The sequence below is a fragment of the Bombina bombina genome, chromosome 2, assembly GCF_027579735.1.
Source record: "Bombina bombina isolate aBomBom1 chromosome 2, aBomBom1.pri, whole genome shotgun sequence".
Lineage (NCBI taxonomy): Eukaryota > Metazoa > Chordata > Amphibia > Anura > Bombinatoridae > Bombina > Bombina bombina.
The window spans coordinates 816,357,297-816,380,539 of NC_069500.1; the positions used below are offsets into that span (position 1 = coordinate 816,357,297).

The following is a 23,243-nucleotide window of genomic DNA, read 5'->3' on the forward strand; positions in this document are numbered from 1 at the left end:
TGCCCTGAGATAAGAGGCAGCCTTCAAGGGCTTAGAAATTAGCATATGTTCCTTCTAGGTTTAGCTTTCAACTAACAATACCAAGAGAACAAATCAAAATTGGTGACAGAAGTAAATTGGAATTTTTAAAAAAATTACATGCCCTATCTGAATAAGGAAAGTTTGTTTTGGAATAGACTGTCCCTTTAAGTGATTTGACTACCTTAGCTGATAGTAACAAGCAGAGCAGTTACTTTATCTCTTTGGCTCCTAGTAACACAGGCATTTAAGTGACCAGTTGTTATGCATTAATTTGACTGGACAGCCAGTTAAAAATACTGATCAATCCAGTTGAGTACCAGACAACTAACAGGCCTAACACACATCCAAGTTCCTATTGACAAGTCCAGAGACATGAAATCACAAACTTGGTTTTTAGACATAATGGTGTATTTAATTTGTTTATGTGCAAAGAGCAGTCTTCTATATAGTTTATTAAAAAATGTATTTGGATTTGAAATCACTTTGAATTGTGCCAGTGAACCAGAGTTCATATTTTCTGTACGTAATTGCCTGGGAATAATCCTTCCTTTCCATAAAGTCTTCCTTTCCACCAGCCAGATGGGTCTGTAATATAAGGGAAAACAAATACAAATAAACCAGGGTGACAAAGAAACATAAGCAGTAATGAGATATGGCATAGATCTGACAACTGACATCTGCCACTCACATTTAAGTTTAAAACAGTGATAAATTCAATAAAAAATAGCTATTAGGCATCAAAACTGTCCCTCCCCACCTTAAATAAAGTAATACCCCAAACCTCCAAATTTTTCTTTTATGACTGAGATAGAGAAGCAATGCACTACCAGGAGATAACTGAACAAATCTAGTGAGCCAATCACATGAGACAAATGTATGCAAGCACAGGCACCAATCATCAGCTAGGAAATGTACATATTATTTTTCAACAACAGAAACCAAGAGAACAAAGTAAATTTGGAAATAGAAGCAAATTTAAAATTATGCGTGCTCAAAAAAAATACATAATTTTCTCTCATGCATTTGGATTGTTTATATTTTTTGTTAAAGGGCCATTCATTAAAGGGATATGAAACATTTAGCCACTAATCAGCAAGTGCTACCCAGGTGCTGAACCAAAAATGGGCCGGCTGCTAAGCTTACAAACCTGCTTTTCAAATAAAGATTCCAAGAGAACAAATACATTTTTATTTAATAGGAGTAAATTAGAATCATGCAAGAAATAATGTGTGTTTCATATACCTTTAATCATTTTCAGACAAATGCAACAAATATGGAAATATTTAATGATCAACTAATTTGAGGCCATCACAATCCATACATTAAATACCATTTCATTATTTTAATGCTTCAGACCATCAGAGTTGAGACAATTATTCCAGTAAGTCAGAAGGATGAGAGGTTTCTGAACATTCAGACTCAAGTGCTTTGCACAGATTTTAAAGGGACAGTATACTGTAAAATAGTTTTTCCCTTAATGTGTTTACAATTGCTTTTTTTACCAACTGCAGTGTAAAAATGTATGAAAATTAGCTTTTGAAGGTTTATTTGTGTATATTATAGCTCTTATTTTCTGTTTTGAAGCCACAACCTAATAAAATGGGTTGAGCTTGTAGGTATAATCAGATCTCATTACTGTATCACATTGTGTACATATACCTGCTTCTTTATCTTATATCTGTCTATAAACCAATCACCAGTACTTGAGAGAACAATCGAAAAGCAACATTTTATTACCTTATCTCTGCTATAGCCCACTGGGAGTGTAATTTATTCTGCTGGCTGTGTTTACACAGCTTAGCTATAGCTTGGACCTGCGGCCACAAACTTTCAGAATAGGTGGGGATACCACAGGCTAAATCAACTATTTAAAATGCCAATATAAGGGTAAAGGAGCTACTTGTAAACAATTTAATACACTCCAGCAGGTAAAGAGGATCATTGGGAACAAATTAAAGGGGAGAAACATTTTGAGTAAACTGTCCCTTTAAGAAAGACAAAAGTAGCTGAGCTGAGAATGACAATTTTCTACTGCAAATCTAGGAATGTAACCCTTATGGTATCTATACCTTCCACCACTAGATGATACAGGGATTTAGCAGATCCCTCAAATCACAATACCCGATAAGGTGACACTATTTGAACTTCCCTAGATTACCTTATATAAGAATAAGAATTCTCACATAATGAAATGGAAACTAAAAATCAAATTATGCAAGTCACTTCCTTTACAACAGCAGATATATGTTCTGAGATGTTGTTAGATATAGAAATCACTGCGCACTATGAAACATTTTTTTTTTTTTTAAAGATGGCAGGCCAGACTTGTCAGATATAATAGAATAAAGATCATGAAAAATCTCCCTCCCACTGCAGAGTAAAATAAACAGAAGAGAACAAGGGGACATGAGACAAGTCTCACATGACAGAATGACACAGTGGTGCAATTACAGGAAACTTTTGTGACATGTTGCTTGATCTTGGCACACACCTTCCAGTAAAATATCAATAATATCATTAACGTTAAAGCTGAGCTCGTCCACATCCTGGCCCAGGTACTGGTAAAGAGCTTTGCATCGAGGTCCTACGGGTCGTTGCTGGGGTTTTGGCCGTCCCACTCCTGGTGGAGGTTTATGGCTCACACTCTTTCTCCTCTGAGCTCTGCAAACCAAAAAATGTGTTAGAGAATGAGACACAAAGACAAAATGACTATACATACAGGTGACCCTCGGTTTACAACGGTTCAATTTACACTGTTTTAGAATAACAACCTTTTTTTCCAGTCATGTGACTGCTATTGAAAAGCACTGAGAAGCAGTGCATTTAATAAAATAGCCAGTAGGTGGAGCTGTCCGCTTGTGTTGCAGCAAAGCCAAGCAAGCTGAATTTAATCAGTTTAACCAGACCTGAGCTATCGAACAGATTTCAAAGGAACAAGGTCTTCCTGTCTATAAATCAGTCCAGATTGGAATGCATAGAAAGAACTGTTTGCAGAAAAATGCAAGTGAAGTCTGTGTTGTGTGATTATTATATTAGGTTTATAATGCTGTTTAGCAAATGTTTTTGTTTCTTTAACTTAGTTTAATGATATATTCTGTGTTGTGTGAATTTTTTAGGTTTATAATGCTGTTTAGCATTTAAAGTCTTCATTTCAAAGCTTTAAAAATAATGTATTAGGTGTTACTTATGACAATTTTGAAAGGGGCCTGAAACCTAACTCACTTCCCATTGACTTACATTATAAACTGGGTTTCAATTTACAACTAACCACTGCTTAGTTCATATCCCTGTTGTATATCCCTTTATAAAACAAGAAAAAGATTCATAGTGATTTTAGCCAGACATTTATGGAACTCACAGAGGTTAAACACCTAATACAAGTTTGCATTGCTGGGGGTCGATCCGATATAAATCGTCGCCCGCAAAAGCCGGCGACGCCAATATTTACGCTGATTTGGTATCACATATACGGCGTAACCTAGAAGTTACGCGCGTATATTTCTGCCGTCGCCCGTAGTTTTTTGGGCTATAGGCAGGTATACCAAACCAGCGCAGTTTGGTATCCAATATGCAGCGTAAGGACTTACGTGGCGAAAATGGAGAAAACTTACTCCATTTTCACCTCGCCACAAAAAGCAGCCGTAAGAAGCCTTACGCTGACTATTGGAGCCCCGTAACTCCCTAAACTGGCTGCTAAAATAAACCTAACACCTAACGCACCCTAACGCATGCGCAATGTCTATCTCCCTGTCAACCGCGATCTTCTAAAATAAACCTAACACCTAACGCATGCGCAATGTCTATCTACCTGTCAACCGCGATCCCCCCCCCCCGAAATCCCTAATAAAGTTATTAACCCCTAAACCGCCGCTCCCGGACCCCGCCGCCATCTACATAAACTAACCCCCTACTGTGAGCCCCTAAAACCGCCGCCATCTACCTTATCTATCCCCTAATTAGAACCCCTTACACCGCTGTCATCTACCTTATCTATCCCGTAATCTGACCCCTTACACCGCCGCCACCTATATAAAAATTATTAACCCCTAATCTAATCCCCCTATACCGCCGCCAGCTATATTAATATTATTAACCCCTAATGTAAGCCCCTTACACCGCCGCCATCTCTATTAAAATGATTAACCCCTAATTTAATCTACCTACCCCGCCGCCAGCTATATTATCTATATTAACCCTAAGTATATTATAGTTAATATAGTTATTACATTATATATATTAACTATATTAACCCTAATTATATTAGGGTTAATATAGTTAATATAGCTACTATAGTATTTATATTAACTATATTAACTCTATCTAACCCTAACACCCCTAACTAAATTTATATTAAATTAATCTAATTCATTTATAAACTAAAATATTCCTGTTCCTGATCGGAACAGCCAATAGAATGCGAGCTCAATCTGATTGGCTGATTGGATCAGCCAATCGGATTGAACTTGAATCTGATTGGCTGATTCAATCAGCCAATCAGATTTTTTTAACTTAATTCCGATTGGCTGATAGAATCCTATCAGCCAATCGGAATTCGGCGGACGCCATCTTGGATGACGTCATTTAAAGGTACCTCATTCGTCGTTCAGTCGTCGGCCTGGATGGATGCTCCGCGGCGGCGGAGCGAAGAAAGAAGATTGAAGATGCCGCCGGAAGAATGAAGACTTTGCTGCCGCTTGGAGGAAGACGTCGCCGGAGGAAGAATTCTTCTTTGCCGCTTGGAGGAAGACATCGCCGGAGGAAGAATTCTTCTTTGCCGCTTGGAGGAAGACATCGCCCGGATCGGATCAGGAGTTCGGCCCGGTGTGGTGAAGACAAGGTAGGGAGATCTTCAGGGGGGTAGTGTTAGGCTTTTTTAAGGGGGGTTTGGGTGGTTTTAGAATAGGGGTATGTGGGTGGTGGGTTGTAATGGGGGGGGGATTGTATTTGTTGTATGCAAAAGAGCTGAATTCTTTGGGGCATGCCCCACAAAAGGCCCTTTTAAGGGCTGGTAAGGTAAAGAGCTTTGAAATTTGTTTAATTTAGAATAGGGCAGGGAATTTTTTTTATTTTGGGGGTTTATTATTTTTTTAGGGGGCTTAGAATAGGTGTAATTAGCTTAAAAATCTTGTAATCTTTTTTTTATTTTTTGTAATTTAGTGTTTGTTTTTTTTGGTAATTTAGTTTAGTTAATTTAATTGTATTTTTAGATAGATGTTTGTAGTTTATTAAATTTATTGATAGTGTAGGTGTATTTGTAACTTAGGTTAGGATTTATTTTACAGGTAATTGGGTAATTATTTTAACTAGGTAGATATTAAATAGTTAATAACTATTTAATATCTATTATACCTAGTTAAAATAATTAACAATTTACCTGTAAAATAAATATTAACCCTAACATAGCTACAATGTAATTATTAATTATATTGTAGCTATCTTAGGGTTTATTTTATAGGTAAGTATTTAGATTTAAATAGGAATATTTTAGTTTATAAATGAATTAGATTAATTTAATATAAATTTAGTTAGGGTTAGATAGAGTTAATATAGTTAATATAAATACTATAGTAACTATATTAACCCTAGTTAATATAGTTAATATATATAATGTAATACCTATATTAACTATAATATACTTAGGGTTAATATAGATAATATAGCTGGCGGCGGGGTAGGTAGATTAAATAAGGGATTAATCATTTTAATAGAGATGGCAGCGGTTTAAGGGGCTTACATTAGGGGTTAATAATTTTAATAGAGATGGCGGCGGTGTTAGGGGCTCACTTTAGGGGGTTATAGATATAATATAGCTGGCGGCGGGGTACGGGAGCGGCGGTTTAGGGGTTAATAGCTTTTTTATTGTTAGGATAGTGAGGGGGGATAGCGGATAGAGGGTTAGACGTGTCGGGCTATGTTAGGGAGGCGTGTTAGACTTGTCGGGTTATGTTAGGGAGGCGTGTTAGACAGTGCGGGTGTTTTAGACTTTAGTCAGGTTTTATAGGCGCCGGCAGATTCTAACGTGCCGCAAGTCACTGGCGACGCCAGAAATGTGTACTTGCGCAGATTTCTGGACATCGCTGGTTTGTCAGACTTACGGCACGTTAGCATCTGACGGCGCCGTATATGGGATAGCTCGAGTTGCGAGCTGAAACTGCGGGCGACGCCGGTTCCCTCGCTTGCGCCGCAAACTGCGATCTATATCGGATCGCGCCCCTGATTTGAAAATTGTTAAATGATTTGGCTAGTATAAAGTGATATAGGCTTTTTACATACCTTTTTCTTTACATTTTACAACTGTTCAAAATGTGTGCCAGCTAACAGCAATCTGAAAGTTATTAATGGGCTGAATGTAATCTGAGAACAACTAATAGTTTTTGGCTGCCATCGACTTCAATGCTGTCAAAATTTGGCAAGTGCAAAACTAAACCTGACAGCTTTGTAAACTCCCAAATGATGTAATCTTTTTGGTTGACATTTTAATTTCTATTGGTCATGCAAAACTAATATTTTAATGGATATTGGCCATCCAAAAATAATTAACACCACCAACATAAATTCTGGCTTAGTAAGCATTGTCACTAATACAACATGACTTGCTCTAGCACGTTAGAAAATAAAATAATTGTTTTGCATTGCAATTTCTCTTTTAGTTGAGAATTTCTATTAGTGAGCAATTCCTTTTTTTAATTCCATATTAACTTTTTTCCTTTGAATATAATTTTAAATTATTTTTAGAGTTACTAATATCTGTAAATAATAATAATAATGAAAAAAAAGATGAGAAGTTGGACCTAGAAACTTGACATCACATTGTGTCTTTACGTATGTACCAGGGTAATTTTATTATTTTTATTTATTTGTAGCAAATATGGTTTAAATTGCAAATTGAATTTTCTCTCCCAAATTACTCTAACTTTTAAAATGATCCAAAAATAAAATTGTTTTTTATTCTAACCTTAATCATTATGCATCATTATAAATTAACATGACAGTCCAAAATAGAAAAAAAAACATCTCCAAATACCCATAGCTTTAGGAATTTTGCAGACTGTTTTCTACTCTACCTCAGTTTTGGATGACCTTTTTGTTCCGAATATTCAGGGAAATTCGTTTCCCCAAATATTCAGTGGCTGCATCGTTCTTTATAACGAGACAAATACTGAATTTTCGTTAAACATTTACATTTGTTTTCGTTAAAATGAATGTAAATGTTACAAAGCACAAGTGAAAAGTTCACCTGTAGCTACAATGCTTACCTTAATGTGCTCTGCAGACTATGGAGAACGCTAAGGTAAGTATTAGCCAGTTAAACAAATGAATACTGGCGATTTTCATCAGTATTTTTTTGTTTTCTTTATTTTTGTCGCTGCATTCACTCGGCTGTTTGTTTCATTAAAACAAAACAAAAATCCGATTTTCGTGACGAATGTGCATTTGTCCGAAAACGAATGCACATATCTAAAACGTATCCCTTCCAAATCTCTTAAAGTTTAAAATGTAATTTCTGAAAGTGGTGGATGCCCGGATAACACGATCTACCGAAATGCATAGTAGTTTCAGGGCGCAAAATCTGGGGGAAAACTAACTTTTTAAAAAGTTAGTGCCCCATAACCAACTTTACACATACTGTAGGGGCTGAACTGGCATTGGTGCAGCAAGTGCAGTGGCATCAGGATTCAAGTGTTGGGGATCCCTTAGCAGCCGTCAGACAGTCTATACATAGGTTTGTGCATAATGTGTACAACCTAATGCAGGGGAGCCCTTTAGTAGTGCAGATTGCAGATCCAAGTTATCTACCTACCTATCTACTCAAAATCATTATACAGGGTATATTATTACTATTGCTTACTACTAAGTTACCTTTTGGGTGTACAAAACCAATTTTGCACCAGGTCCACTACTGACATACTGCTAGGGTTGCCACCCGGCTGGTATTTTACAGAAACAGCTGGTATTTTCACATTAAAGTTGAAAGCAAAGAAACAATATAGAAATAAAGATGCTATCATAGTGAAACTTCTTCCAAGTGTATTGGAATATGATTATAAACCAATGATCATTAAACCAGCCCTAGCAGCTTTAGTTCCTAATATAGCTTTTTAATTATTTATGCTAATGAACATGGCCGGTCATTTTTTTTTTCCTTTCAGAAAAGGTGACAACCCTACATACTGAACAATAATGTAACAGTATTATTTATGCTTAGTTAACGTTTAACCAGTTCTTAAAGCTACCGGCCAAGGAAAAAACTGTAACATATGATAAAAGTCCCATAGAGTGTATAGGATGATGCTAAAGGGTATGTATGAGGCATGAATCCAGCAATCTTGACTTTATATGAAGCATATCTAGCATTGCAAACACAGGACATTTGCCAAACAAACTGTACATAGCTATTTTATAAGTGCAACTGCAACCAGATCAAGGATAAAAAAGTAAAATTAGTACAGTCAGTTTATAATAGTAAGCCACAAGGTGGCAGCAGCTTGCATATCTCCACAGCATATTCACCTTCGTTTAGAGTTTGTTTTGCTTTTGTTGCTGTTGGGAGTACAAGCTAAAGGGACAGTCAAAATTAAACTTTCATTATTCAGATAGGGCATGCAATTTGAAACAACTCCAATTTACTTTTATCATCAAATTTGCTTTGCTCATATGCTAATTTCAAAGCCCTTGAAGACTGTCTCTTATCTCAGTGTATTTTGACAGTTTTACACGTTTAGACATTGCTAGTTCATGTGTGACATATAGGTAACTATGTGCTCACTACTGTGGAGTTATTTATGAGTCAGCACTGATTGGCTAAAATGCATGTCTGTCAAAAGAACTGAGATAAGAGGGCAGTCTGCAGAGGCTTAGATGCAAGGCAACTACAGAGGTAAAAAGTATATTATTATAACAGTGTTGGTTATGCAAAACTGGGGAATGTGTAATAAAGGGATTATCTATCTTTTTAAACAATACATTTTTGGAGTAGACTGTCCCTTTAAGATTAGTTAACATCAAACATTTTCTTAAACATAATTCAATATTCCCTATCTTTTATGTAAAGGATAAAAACACATTAAAAAAAACTTTTTTATAAATGTATGTCTGAATCAGAAAATTGACTGCTCTGTAAAAACCTTGGTATAAAAACCTAAATAGTTTGAAATGTAATTCTGCTGGTATGGTCTTTACAGATTCAGCCTGTCCACAACTAGTATAACCAGGAGCTAAATGGTATTTCCTTTCTTGCTTTTTCAAACTAAGATTAGTAGGAGCTTCTGAAAGGCCATACAGTGGCTTTACCTAACTCTGTGCGTTTTGTTCTGACTAAGGGCCTGATTTTCAAAAACTCGCCAGCATAGAGAGCACATTTTACTGAACCATAAATTGTAAAATAAGTGTCTCTGCTTAACATAAATTATATTATTGAACTCCCCTTAATGAAATACACATTTCCCAAGGTAAACATTGCATTTAAAAAGATCCCTAAGGAGCCTCGTAATACTGATGAGGCAACTTAAAGAATCTTGCCAGACCAGTATACTTAAAGAAATAGGCTTCATTAGAGATCCATATAATTGTAGATAGTCCATTCCAAACATGGTAAGAATAGAGTTTTGCATACACAGATACCCAGTTGCTATCATCTACTCCTATCACCTGAGAGTAGGCTGGCCAGGTGTCCAGTATTCAACCAAACAGTCCAGTGTTTTAGCAGGCTGTCCAGTAACATCTACAGAAAAATACTGGCTGCATTAAATGTCCATATTTTTAGTGTTCCCTGAGTGCCAGTTAAATGTAAAAAGTATGCCATGGGGCCTATTTACCATGGTGCGAGCAGACATGATCCGATATAGCGGATCATGTCCACTGCACATCGATAAATGCTGACAGCATATGCTGCCAGCATTTATCATTGCACCAGCAGTTCTTGTGAACTGCTGGTGCATTGCCGCTAGGGTTGCCAGGTGTCCGTTATTAGACCGGACTGTCCGGTATTTCAGGCTACTGCCCGGTAATTTTATTTAAAAAAAAACGGACATAGCCTTATGTAGTTTTCTTACAATATTTTTTACTAGCTGCTTTTGATTTACCCAAGCCCAGCCCCGCCCCCTGTAGGCTAGTCCGTGTCAACTCAGGCTCTGTTCAGGTCAGCTGATTGGATCATCATCTTTCTGATCCTGACAGTGTGCTGAGCCGGAGTTGCGGTCGGACCCTCTCTGTCCCCTCTGCGCTGCCGGTGTCTTGAGTTACTGACTGGCTGTGTCGCGTTGGACATCGTGAGCGTGACGTCACGTCAGTTACATTATACGATAGCAAGAAGAGAAGACCCACTCTCAGACTCAGTCTATGCTGCAGGCTAGCAGACACAGCCAGTGAGATGAGGTATTATATAGTTGCACTGTAATATATATATATATATATATATATATATATATAGCTTAGCAAAATATATAATAATATATAAAAATATTTTACGCAGCTGTATTTAAAAATATAAAAAAAAGTTACCAGCCCCCAAATATGTGATATATATATATATATATATATATATATATATATATATATACACATATATATATACACACACACTGATGTATTAAAATACTTTGCTTAAGACCCGGGGAGTGCACTCCTACTTTTGCTCTGAATAATTTTTTGATTGCACCCCGGGCATTTTGTCTTATGAGAAGTGAGTGCAGTGCCCTACACACAATATATATATATATATATATATATATTTATATTTATATTTTAATACATACACACACATAATGCAATATATAGGTGTGTACATATATTATACAGTATATGTGTGTGTGTGTGTTTATATATATATATATATATATATATACACACACACACACTATGCAGCTGTATGTAAATTATAAATAAAAATTACTAGCCCAAAAATGTAATGTGATATATTGTGTGATATACTGTATGTATGAATATATATATATATATATATATATATATATATACACACATACATTTATATAGTGTGTTTGTGTATATATATATATATATATATATATATATATATATATATATATATATACTGATATATATATATCACACACGCATATATATGCCTTTTTTCTGCCACAAAACCACCTACCACACTTCATTCCAGCACCAACCCCCCCCCCCCCCCGGACATCTGCTGACTGTCCAGTATTTTCTTGAAGGACAGCTGGCAACCCTAATTGCCGCCCCCTGCAGAATCGCCGCTAGCAGGGGTGTCAATCAACCCGATCGTATTCGATCGGGTTGATTTCTGTCCGCAGCCTCAGAGCAGGCAGACAAGTTATGGAGCAGCGGTCCATTTGGAGCTTGATAATTCGGCCCCTATGTCTTTATTTATTACAAATATGTCCCTAAAAGAAGTGACACTATATATGCACCATTCTGTGTGTTCCTGGCAGTCAAGGAGGGTAAAAACGTGTTACAAGCAGTCATGTGGGTTTTAATTCACCACATTATGAGCAAGATTTCAAGTTGCGCAGCAAATCATTTGCAAAAACTCTGTACGCGTTATGGCTTTTTCTCATTTGGGGTTGCACAGCTATTACAAGTTGCAAAATAACTTATTTTGCGTGCACATTAAGCCATGTAATGAAAACCGAGAAATCATGTGCGCGTTCACGTATTCCCCATAGCAGTCAATGGAGAAGACAAATATAAAAATAACAAATAACACAAAAACCCTAATTTTTTGTGGAAAAACCCTAATTTGTTGTGCAAAGCCCATGACGTTTTCTCCTTGAAAAGTGCACATGAAAATGCGAATATTTCATATTGCAAAACTGTTTTCGCAACGGAATATGTTCTATTTATTTCTAAATAAATTCTTTTGATGATATTTGGACTGCTATATCTTTTTATTGCGAGATATGTACTGTATATGAATATACAGTATATATATTTAGATATCTCGAGATCTATATGCGAATATCACATTGAAAATACATCTTAGATATTGTTTAATGTGCATAAGATTGTAATGTAAAATCGTTTCATTATCTCCCTAGTTAAACATCTGTATACATATAAATCCATGTTTCTCTATGTATGTGTATGTAAGTCAATGTAAAATCCCTGCGTCAGCGTTTTTTCCCAACACCCGAGATCTCATATCTTTGAGCCCTTATAACTTTTTTGTGCAATATTTTTTTTTAAATAATTTTTATTTGACAGTGTTATTATGAGTGTAAGTGTACTTTGTAATGTATTCTTGAAGTGAACTTTTTATGTCTTTGAGCGCAGAAAGGATTGTTGCATAAAAAGGTGTATGCATGCGCAATCACAATTTTTTCAAGACTTGTAATACCTGCTCAATGGAAATTGATTGCAAAAAGACCACACTGTGCGCGCTGAAAACTCATAATGCGCTACTTGTAATCTTGCTGTATGTGTGCTACGGTCAGTATACATGTGTTACTTGTAGCCAAAGAGAAAACATTATGTGCAAGATACTAGCAGCCGACAAGATACAAAAATATATGTTGGGTCAAAGGTGGGATCTAAGGTAGAGCTTTTGGGGTGGTGCATGGTGTGATCATGTACCACCTGTGCCCAGTCACCAACAAGTTGTCCAGTATTTTTGTGGAGGACAAATGGCAATCCTACCAGAGAGTGTCTTTCTATGGATAGGTTCACCAACGTTAACATCAGGTAAGTCCATGGCAGACAAGTCACATGTCACTTTAGAAATGTGCTTCTTGTGAAGCATTTTCTTACACATAGCTGTCACCACACAGACTTTCATAAAATGCTGGGTATAAGCAGAAAAGTCTTGACTCACCTTTACATTAGATGCTAAACTGGACTACTTTTCATGCCGTCAATAGGACTATTCCTCCAATAAAAAATGGCCTTTCATTACTCTTTATCTTTACTATTACATGTACTCTCCCCCCACCCTAAAAACATATTTACTATACATTCCCATTTCCTAGTGCTGTCGCCTAGGCTTATTATTGTGATTTCAGCAAAGAAGTCTGGAGTTGCTCGATCTCTCATAACTGTGAATAATTGCCACCAATCAATAGCAACACCTTGCATAGTTAAATAGATCATGCTTGAACATTGTTAAGGCTGAGACATATTTAATATTTAATAATATTTTTTCTCTTGACCTGTTCAATTCTTGCCGTTAAACAGTGACTGACAAAATCTCATTGTCCATGTTGGGCAGTACAGGATATGTCAGACCTTCCTGTAGCAAGCTTCTTTACCCTTACTGATTTTATAATGATGAGCAAGAACCTTTATATAGTATTTCACTTTGAATGTGGGTGTTAGCTCTATCCACTCAGTACTGGAGTATTTTTAATCTTAGTGTTGTTTGTTACTCATGTTTGTGTGCACATTTTGATGAATTTTATTTTGTGTATATGTCATTTTTTATGCTTTTAAAATGAGATGCATATATTAAATACATTTATTTACAACATTGCTATCCGGTACAAATTAAGCTTACAATAAAGCTCAATCTTAGAGTTTGTAAACTTGAGACGTTGAGTCAGCCTGGTTTTAAATCTTTCACACTGCCCCCTAACACACTTAGCATTGTTCATGTTCAGCATTGGATACATACATTTCAATGTTTAGACTATGGCACTATGGTTTTGTGAGCAGCATGGTTTGAGAGCAAATTGTCTTACTCTTTATTGTAAAGTGATGTTTCGGGACAGCTCTGTGTCCCTTCCTCAGACAATATACAGTATATATAAATGTATTTATATATATATATATATGTATAAATATATATGTATATTTATATATATGTGTGTGTCTATATAATATATATATATATATGTGTGTGTGTGTATATGGATATAATATATATATATATATATATATATATATATATATATATATATATATATATATATATATATATATATATATATAGGGAGACTAGAGAGAAATGCACTCTTCTATGCACTGTTCTATGGCGATTCACCACCTGGGTGCAACTTCTTTTAGCCCAGTAATGCTTTTCACAGAGTAGAATTCTCCTGTAGTATATCAGTCTGACCCCGCCCATTACGGCCAGTCCAGCGCCGAAATACCAGGCATCTCCTCTCTGAACAAGGAACACAGCAACGCCAGACAATCGTTTCGGCCTTCATTGGGCCTCGTCAGTGAGGTGTAGCAGTATTCCTCTAAGCACACTGAGCAAGGGGTCCATGTCTGGGTTACCCTTTTTTTACATAGGGAGACTAGAGAGAAATGCACTCACAGGAACGAACAACCAGCTCAATACCATTGTTAGCCTGTTCTATGGTGATTCACCACCTGGGTGCAACTTCTTTTAGCCCAGTAATGCTTTTTTATATACATACAGGTAGCCCTCAGTTTACGCCGGGGTTAGGTTCCAGGAGAAATGGTTGTAAATCGAAACCGTTGTAAATTGAAACCCAGTTTATAATGTAAGTTAATGAGAAGTGAGGGAGTTAGGTTCCAGGCCCCTCTTTAAAAATTGTCATAAGTAACACCTAATACATTATTTTTAAAGCTTTGAAATTAAGCATTATAAACCTAATAATATAGATTGTATCATCATCAAACTAAGCTTAATGAACAAAAACATTTGCTAACAGCACCTAAATAAATAATCACACAACAGACTGCATCATCATTAAACTAAGTTTAATGAACAAAAACGTTTTTTTACTAGCAGTTTTCTGCAATAAGTTCTCTGCATTGTTAGCATGTTAGATAATATTGGTCTGCACCTATTCTATGCATTTCAATCTGCAGTGATTAATAAGCAGTTAGGCACCCTCACCTCAAGCAGCTGGACAGGAAGATAATAGGGAAGTGGCTGCTCCATAGCTAATGTCTGTTCTGTGTACACAGATCAATTTCAGACCTGTTAAGTTGCATAATTTTGCTGCAAAACAAGCAGACAGCTCCACCTACTGGCTTTTTTAATTAGTGCATTGCTTTCCAAAGCTTTTCAATAGCAGTCACATGACTGAAAAAAAGGTTGTTATTCTGAAACGGCGCAATTTGAACCGGCGTAAACCGAGGGCCACCTGTATATATATATATATATATATATATATATATATATATATATATATATATATATATATATATATATATATATACTGTATATATATATATATATATATATACACACACAGTATCTCATAAAAGTGAGTACACCCCTCACATTTTTGTAAATATTTTATTATATCTTTTCATGTGACAACACTGAAGAAATTACACTTTGCTACAATGTAAAGTAGTGAGTGTACAGCCTGTATAACAGTGTAAATTTGCTGTCCCCTCAAAATAACTCAACACACAGCCATTAATGTCTAAACTGTTGGCAACCAAAGTAAGTACACCCCTAAGTGAAAATGTCCAAATTGAGCCCAATTAGCCATTTTCCCTCCCCAGTGTCATGTGACTCGTTAGTGTTACAAGGTCTCAGGTGTGAATAGGGAGCAGGTGTGTTAAATTTGGTGTTATCACTCTCACAATCTCTCATACTGGTCACTGGAAGTTCAACATGGCACCTCATGGCAAAGAACTCTCTGAGGATCTGAAAAAAAAATGGTTGCTCTACATAAAGATGGCCTAGGCTATAAGAAGATTGCCAAGACCCTAAAACTGAGCTGCAGCATGGTGGACAAGTCCATACAGCGGTTTCACAGGACAGGTTCCACTCAGAACAGGCCTCGACAAAGAAGTTGAGTGCACATGCTCAGCGTCATATCCAGAGGTTGTCTTGGGGAAATAGACGCATGAGTGCTGCCAGCATTGCTGCAGAGGTTGAAGGGGTGGGGGTCAGCCTGTCAGTGTTCAGACCATACGCCGCACACTGCAACAAATTGGTCTGCATGGCTGTCGCCCCAGAAGGAAGCCTCTTCTAAAAATGATGCACAAAAAAAAGCCTGCAACCAGTTTGCTGAAGACAAGCAGACTAAGGACATTGATTACTGGAACCATGTCTTGTGGTCCAATGAAACCAAGATAAACTTATTTGGTTCAGATGGAGTCAAGCGTGTGTGGCAGCAACCAGGTGAGGAGTACAAAGACAAGTTTGTCTTGCCTACAGTCAAGCATGGTGGGGGGAGTGTCATGGTCTGGGCCTGCATGAGTGCTGCCAGCACTGGAGAACTACAGTTTATTGAGGGAACCATGAATGCCAACATGCACTGTGACATACTGAAGCAAGCATGATCCCCTCCCTTCAGAGACTGGGCCCCAGGGCAGTATTCCAACATGATAACGACCCCAATCACACCTACAAGACGACCACTGCCTTGCTAAAGAAGCTGAGAGTAAAGGTGATGGACTAGCCAAGCATGTCTCCATACCTAAACCCTATTAAGCATCTGTGGGGCATTATCAAACGGAAGGTGGGGGAGCGCAAAGTCTCTAACATCCACCAGCTCCATGATGTCGTCATAGAGGAGTGGAAGAGGACTCCAGAGGCAACCTGTGAAGCTCTGGTGAACTCCATGCCCAAAATGGTTAAGGCAGTGCTGGAAAATAATGGTGGCCACACAAAATATTGGCACTTTGGGCCCAATTTGGAAATTTCCACTTAGGGGTGTACTCACTTTTATTGCCAACAGTTTAGACATTAATGGCTGTGTGTTGAGTTATTTTGAGGGGACAGTAAATTTACACTGTTATACAGGCTGTACACTCACTACTTTACATTGTTACAAAGTGTAATTTCTTCAGTGTTGTCACATGAAAAGATATAATAAAATATTTACAAAAATGTGAGGGGTGTACTCACTTTTGGGAGATACTGTATATACAGTATATGTATGTATGTATATAAATATATATATATATATATATATATATATATGTGTGTGTGTATATATGGATATATATATATATATATATATATATATATACTGTATGTGTGTGTGTATATATATATATATATATATATATATATATATACACACACAACCCCAATTCCGAAAAGTTGGGACAGTATGTATAAATATATATGTATACTGTATATATACTGTATATATATATATATATATATATATATATATATATATATGTGTGTATGTATCTATATATCTATATATATATATATGCACAACCCCAATTCCGAAAAGTTAAGACAGTATCGAAAAGGCAAAAAAACAAACAAAAAGTGTCATTTGAAAATTCAATTCACTGTGTGCTATATTGAAAACACATTTTTAACACATTATTTGATGTTTTACTTTGTGAATTTAATGTATTTTTAAAAATATACAATAATTTCAAATCTGATGACTGCAACACGTTCCAAAAAAGTTGGGCAGGGCAATTTAGGACTAATAGCGAGGTGACAAGTTGAAATAAGAATGTGATGTGAAACAGGTGAAGCAATCGTGTAATCATAGTATATAAGGAGCCTCCAAAAAAGGCCTAGTCCTTCAAAAGCAAGGACAGGTCGAGGCTCACCAATCTGCCAACAGATGCTTCAGCAAATAATCCAACACTTTGAGAACAACATTCCCCAAAGACAAATGTGTAGGAATTTGGGCATTTCATCTTCTACAGTGCACAATATAATTAAAAGATTCAAGGAATACGGTCAAATCTCAGTGCTTAAAGGGCAAAGCGGAAAACCACTTCTGAATGCGCGTGATCTCCGATCCCTCAGGCGTCACTGTCTCAAAAACCATCATGAGTGTGTAATGGATATCCTGACATGGGCTTGGTAATACTTTTGTAAACCTTTGTCAGTCAACACCATTCGCCGCTGCATCTACAGATGCAAGTTAAGGTTTTACTATGCAATGCAGAAGCCATACATCAACACTGTCCAGAAGCCCGCCGACTTCTCTGGACTTGGTTTCATCTGAGATGGACAGTAGCACAGTGGCAGGTCTGCACTTTTGGCAGGGTGAGAGGGGCATGTGCCCAGGGCCCCCGCACTTAGTGGGGCCCCACAATGTCAGGTTAAAGGTATAAGAAGGTGCAATATACATCCTGTATGTAGTTTATGAAGAAGGGTTTATGATATCAGGAGGTATAATATATAGTGCTTTTCTTGATATAGCTAACACTGAATGTTGGGACAGATGTATGCCATTCAGGGAACAGGGCATACAGAGGGAGGGGAATAAGGGTGCTAGGCCAAGGGGTCCCACAAATTTGTCTTGCCTGGGGCCCCGCAAATGCTAATGGTGGCCCTGCACAGTAGAATCATGTTTTGTGGTCCGACAAATCAACATTTCAAATAGTTTTTGGAAAAAAACAGCATTAATTTTCTCTAGGCCAAAAAGGAAAAGGACCATCAACCTGTTATCAGCGTCAGGTCCAAAAGCCTGCGTCTGTTATGGTGTGGGGCTGTGTCAGTGTCCACGGCATGGGTAAATTCTGTGAGGGCACCATTAATGCAGACAAATATGTATACATTTTGGAGCAACATACGTTGCCATCCAGGCATGTTCTTTTCCAGGGAAGTCCCTACATTTTCCAGCTGGACAATGCCAAACCATATTCTGCCCAGATTACAAGCACGTGGTTGTGTAAGCAGAGAGTGTGGGTGCTAGTATGGCCTGCCTGCAGTCCTGACTCTTCTCTCATTGAGAATATGTGGCACATTATGAAGCACAAAATAAGGCAACAAAGGCCCTGTACAGTTGTGCAGCTGAAGACATGCATAATGGATGAATGGGGGGAAATTACGCTTCATAAACTTAACTAACTGGTGTCTTCAGTGCCCAAACACTTAATAAGTGTTTTTAAAAGAAAAGGTGATGTTACACAGTGGTAAACAGTCAACTTTCCCAACTTTTTTTGAGTGTGTTACAGTCATCAGATTTGAAATGAGTGTATATTTAAAAAAAAAAAAACCCATTAAATTCACAAAGTAAAAGATCAAATAATGTGTTTTCAATATAGTACAGGGCAAAATGAATTTTCAAATGTCTTTTTTTTGTTTTTTTTCTATTTTCCATACTGTCCCAATTTTTTCTTAATTGGGGTTTTACATGTATATATATATATATACTGTTGTTTTTAAGTTTTGAATAAACTTACACTTTTAACTGAAACTTTGTCTGGATGTCTACTTTGTTTTCTGCTCATATATATATATATATATATATATATATATATATATATATATAGAGAGAGAGAGAGAGAGAGAGAGAGAGATAGATAGCCCTTCCAATGTTAAACTTTAAACATTCAATCAGTTATGCTTTATAATTAATGATGCTAATTATGCACAGTTTTTATTTTTTTCCTAAAAAAGGTGTCTGACAACCCTAGTACCAAAAATAGGTTTTGAAAAAATCAGATATCAGTGGCTTATGACCAGTTTCTGCAGTGAATGCATCTTATTTTTAAAGAAAGTGGTGGCATTACTGGCAGGTAAACATGCAGCGAAGGGATACCAGTTCAGTCTATAAATAGTTGTTGCTCAGTGAGTGCCTTTGATTTATTGTACAATGAAGGATTGCTCACTTACCCAGCTACCCCCTGGTCTGGTACATTGAGAAATTCCATGTTGTGATCTGAGGGAAGTCGGCTTCTTCTTGGGACAGAGCTTTTGGGTATGGCAGCAGCAGGTGGAGCTCTGACCTGCCGCTGGGCTTGGCTGTAAGTTGGGGTTCTAGAGCTGCTTTTGGGGACATGAGGGCCACCATTTCTAAAGCCACCTTTGAAAAATAGGATAAAAGCAGAGATTGTAATGTAAAATTGGGAGGCAAGAATAGAGTAGATGAGATTGAGGTTTGCTGGTGGGCAGGGTAGGCTACCAGGGCCCAAGAATAGAATTACACCAACCCCCAACTTTCTATCGACTAGAAAATAAACCCAACCATCTTTAGCAGTCTCAAAGATAACATTTTAGCAGATTGAAATTCAACAAAGGCAGCTGATGGACAGCATAGGAGTTGTTTTCCCTAAAATATACATGGCCTGAATATGATCTCCTTGTGTGCCACCCCTTTCAAATGCTACCTGAGTACTGTGGTGCCCACCTGTTTCAATTATAGAGCTGGCACTGGTAGTGGAGAATGGCTTTACTTACTTGTAGGAGGTGGAGGAGCAGCACGGTTTGGAGGTTGTCGATGTCCACGACTCTGGGGAGCACTTTTTCTTGTGGGTTCTAAAGGCAAAAAAAGCATCACAAAAAATACATAAGGCCAACTTTTCTTGATTGCCTCCCTTTCTGTCATTCTTTTTATTTGTATTTTTCTCATTTTCTTTTTTTGATGCTTCTTTAATATCCCTTCCCTTATTTTTAAAACTTCCCTTATTTCTTTTACCTCTCTTAACCTAAAATCTAGCATTTGTTACCTACTTTCTGATAGAAACTTACTGGTGTTTTTAGGTAGCCCATCCCCAATGCTGATCATCAGTGTTTTGCCTCCAGGTTTCATCATGGCAACCTCACCCTGCCCCCTCATAAACTGCAGGCCTCGGGTTCCACCTCCTCCCCAGCCTTCCTTCTTCACTCGAACATGAATGCTAAGGAGACATTGGAACAATAATAAGGCATCACAAGTACTGAGGGGTTTTGGCACCATACTGTACACATAACACACACTCTTAACTGTTTTATCTCTCATGTTCGGATATTCTGTGATACAGTACATGCTGTACTTCCGTGATGCAAAACATGCTACCCTAGCAATGACTTATATATTCACACACACCTCTGTCCTTTTCTCTTCCATCATATTTTTATTTACTTATTTTTAAAATGTAGATAATATTCCATTACACAGCTATGTTGTCATAGCAACACTATTCATTATTTTAAGTAGTATGTCTCAAATCAAGCTGCCACTTTTCTTTCCATAAAACACCATACTGCATAATCATCCTTGCACCTTTTTTATATTAGACAAGGGAGTCACAAACACATCTATGATATTCTTCTACGTTTATTTAAAATATGCGTTATTTCTCCTTTTTAAAGCTGTTGCAGTTATTGACTGGCTACTTTTTCTGTGTAACACTACAGCTGAGAATTCCTCCCTTGTGTATCTTACGTGTCAGCAAAGTTGAGGGCCAGTTTACTTTTAGTCATCTCCTCATAGCGTTTGCACATCAGGCTAATGAGCTCTGTCTTGAACACGGACTCCAGAAGAGTATCATGGTCCCCTTCGTGTAGAATAAAGAAGTCATCCTGGCGAGTGCTGTTTGGGGTCAAGAAGATTAAGTTTAGATTGTAGCAATGCCAACTACCCATTTGATTTATATAAATGTTACATGTGGTTATCAGACAGTTTAAGAGTGTAGCTGTCTGTGAGTGTTGGTGAGCACCCAGAGCTTTTGTTTTAAAATTTCCCCATATGGGCTTTCAACCCAGGTTTGTCTGGGTTTAACTCTGAGTCCCTGAAAGCTGTGTAGCTGCTACTGGCGAGCACCCAGAGCTCTGAGTTTTGCAGGGTCATGTGATATGTACCCAGTTCGGTTTGAGAGTACAATCCTTTTCTATGTTTTGTTTGTGTCTAGGGAAATTACAAACCCTTGTTTGTATCTCAGTGTGTTTGATTGAAAGCATGCATTGTGTGACTGTAGATTAGGGACCCAGGGATAATAGAGGATGTGGTCCTGAGCCGATCACCATTTGGCCAAATGCTGTAACTAACTCTTCTATTTTGCTTTTGCTCGAGCTGTGTGTGCTTGCAAGAGAGTACCAGACTTTCGTTTTGTATGTATGTATATATGTGTGTTTGTGTGTGTATGTATATATATATATATATATATATATATATATATATATATATATACACATACACACAGTATACATACACATTTATTTGAATTTTGATGTCCCTTTAAGAAAAGATTTAGAGAGACAGACGTCCTGATTTTGTTGTGAAATGTAATACTTTTTTTTCATATGCAACTTATTTTTTGATTGCCTAATAGTGTCATCATGCAGTCAACAACTTCCACATTTAAAGGAAAATGTTGTCTTCTATGCACATACACCACTGACTATACATTCTTGGTATGTATTATGGACTACTAATACTGAAACTGAGTCACTTTAAAAAAAAAAAAAAACTGCCCTAATCTGATATTATTCACTAGAGCCCCACGAAAGTTTGTAAACTAATTTTCAATGGAAACAAATGTTGCATAGAATAAAACACAAGTTTGAACATTTAATTTAATTTTGGTGCTTGGTGAAATGCTTTTGAAGTATTATATATATATATATATATATATATATATATATATATATATATATATATATATATATATATATAATTAGATTAAACTGTTATTGCTGGGTGTAGAGAAAGATACAGAAAGAGATGGAGAAAAATAGTGGCAAATAAGAAAGAGAGACAGGGAGGTATAGATTAGTACCCTCTGCAAAGTGGCCTAATTTTGATTTTACTGTGTTATTTATTTAGCAACTTGCAGATAAGGCACATAACACTGCTGGTTAATCAAACAGATAAGCTACATGTGTGGTGTAATGCTTCTCACTTATAAAACTGCAGTTTATAATTAGTGTTTAACATCCCTTGAAGCAGTATAGCATTTTCTAATAGCCAAAAGTATAATAAACTGATATGCTGATACTTTTTTGTTCTTGGAGAGTAGCTAAGGGGATGAGAGAGAGAGACAGACAGACCAGACAAATGATTTACTGCAGTATTTATTAACTCCAGTACTTCAGTACTCCTAAAAGGCCAGATTTTCATATCTTAAAGGGACACTGAACCCAAACATTTTCTTTCATGATTCAGATAGAGCATGCAATTTTAAGTAACTTTCTAATTTACTCATATTATTAAATTTTCTTCATTCTCTTTGCATCGTTATTTAAAATGCAAGAATGTAAGTTTAGATGCCTGCCCATTTTTGGTGAACAACCTGGGTTGTTCTTGCTGATTGGTAGATAAATTCACCCACTAATAAACAAGCGCTGTCCAGTGTCTGAACCAAAAAATAGCTTTAGCTGTCTTCTTTTTCAAATAAAGATAGCAAGAGAACAAAGAAACATTGATAATAGGAGTAAATTAGAAAGTTGCTTAAAATTGCATGCTCTATCTGAATCACAAAAGAAAACAATTTGGGTTGTGTCCCTTTAACTAGAGCACAAGTGAAGTAATTAGATGATTGGTGAGCACAGGTTAGTAACCATGGTTACTGATCAGCTGGCTATTTCACCTGTGCTCTCGTTAAGTTTTCCAAGGAAAAATTAAATTAATATTTGAATATAATTGTATTATACTTTTGACAATGCTGGTAAACACAGATTA

General features: G+C 36.8%; 1 protein-coding gene across 1 annotated transcript in view; it reads right to left on the reverse strand.

Annotated features, from left to right (window-relative positions):
- Positions 1 to 411: 411 nt before the first annotated feature.
- Positions 412 to 23,243, reverse strand: part of MYO1F (myosin IF) — a 228,463-nt gene continuing 205,631 nt past the window's right edge. Inside the window, exons 23-28 of the mRNA XM_053703064.1 lie at positions 21,009 to 21,155; positions 20,333 to 20,481; positions 20,042 to 20,119; positions 19,478 to 19,667; positions 2,513 to 2,682; positions 412 to 606 (exon numbers count right to left, since the gene is read on the reverse strand). Coding sequence (XP_053559039.1) covers positions 530 to 606; positions 2,513 to 2,682; positions 19,478 to 19,667; positions 20,042 to 20,119; positions 20,333 to 20,481; positions 21,009 to 21,155 — 811 coding nt within the window. The 3' untranslated portion in view covers positions 412 to 529. The remainder of the gene's footprint in view (positions 607 to 2,512; positions 2,683 to 19,477; positions 19,668 to 20,041; positions 20,120 to 20,332; positions 20,482 to 21,008; positions 21,156 to 23,243) is intronic.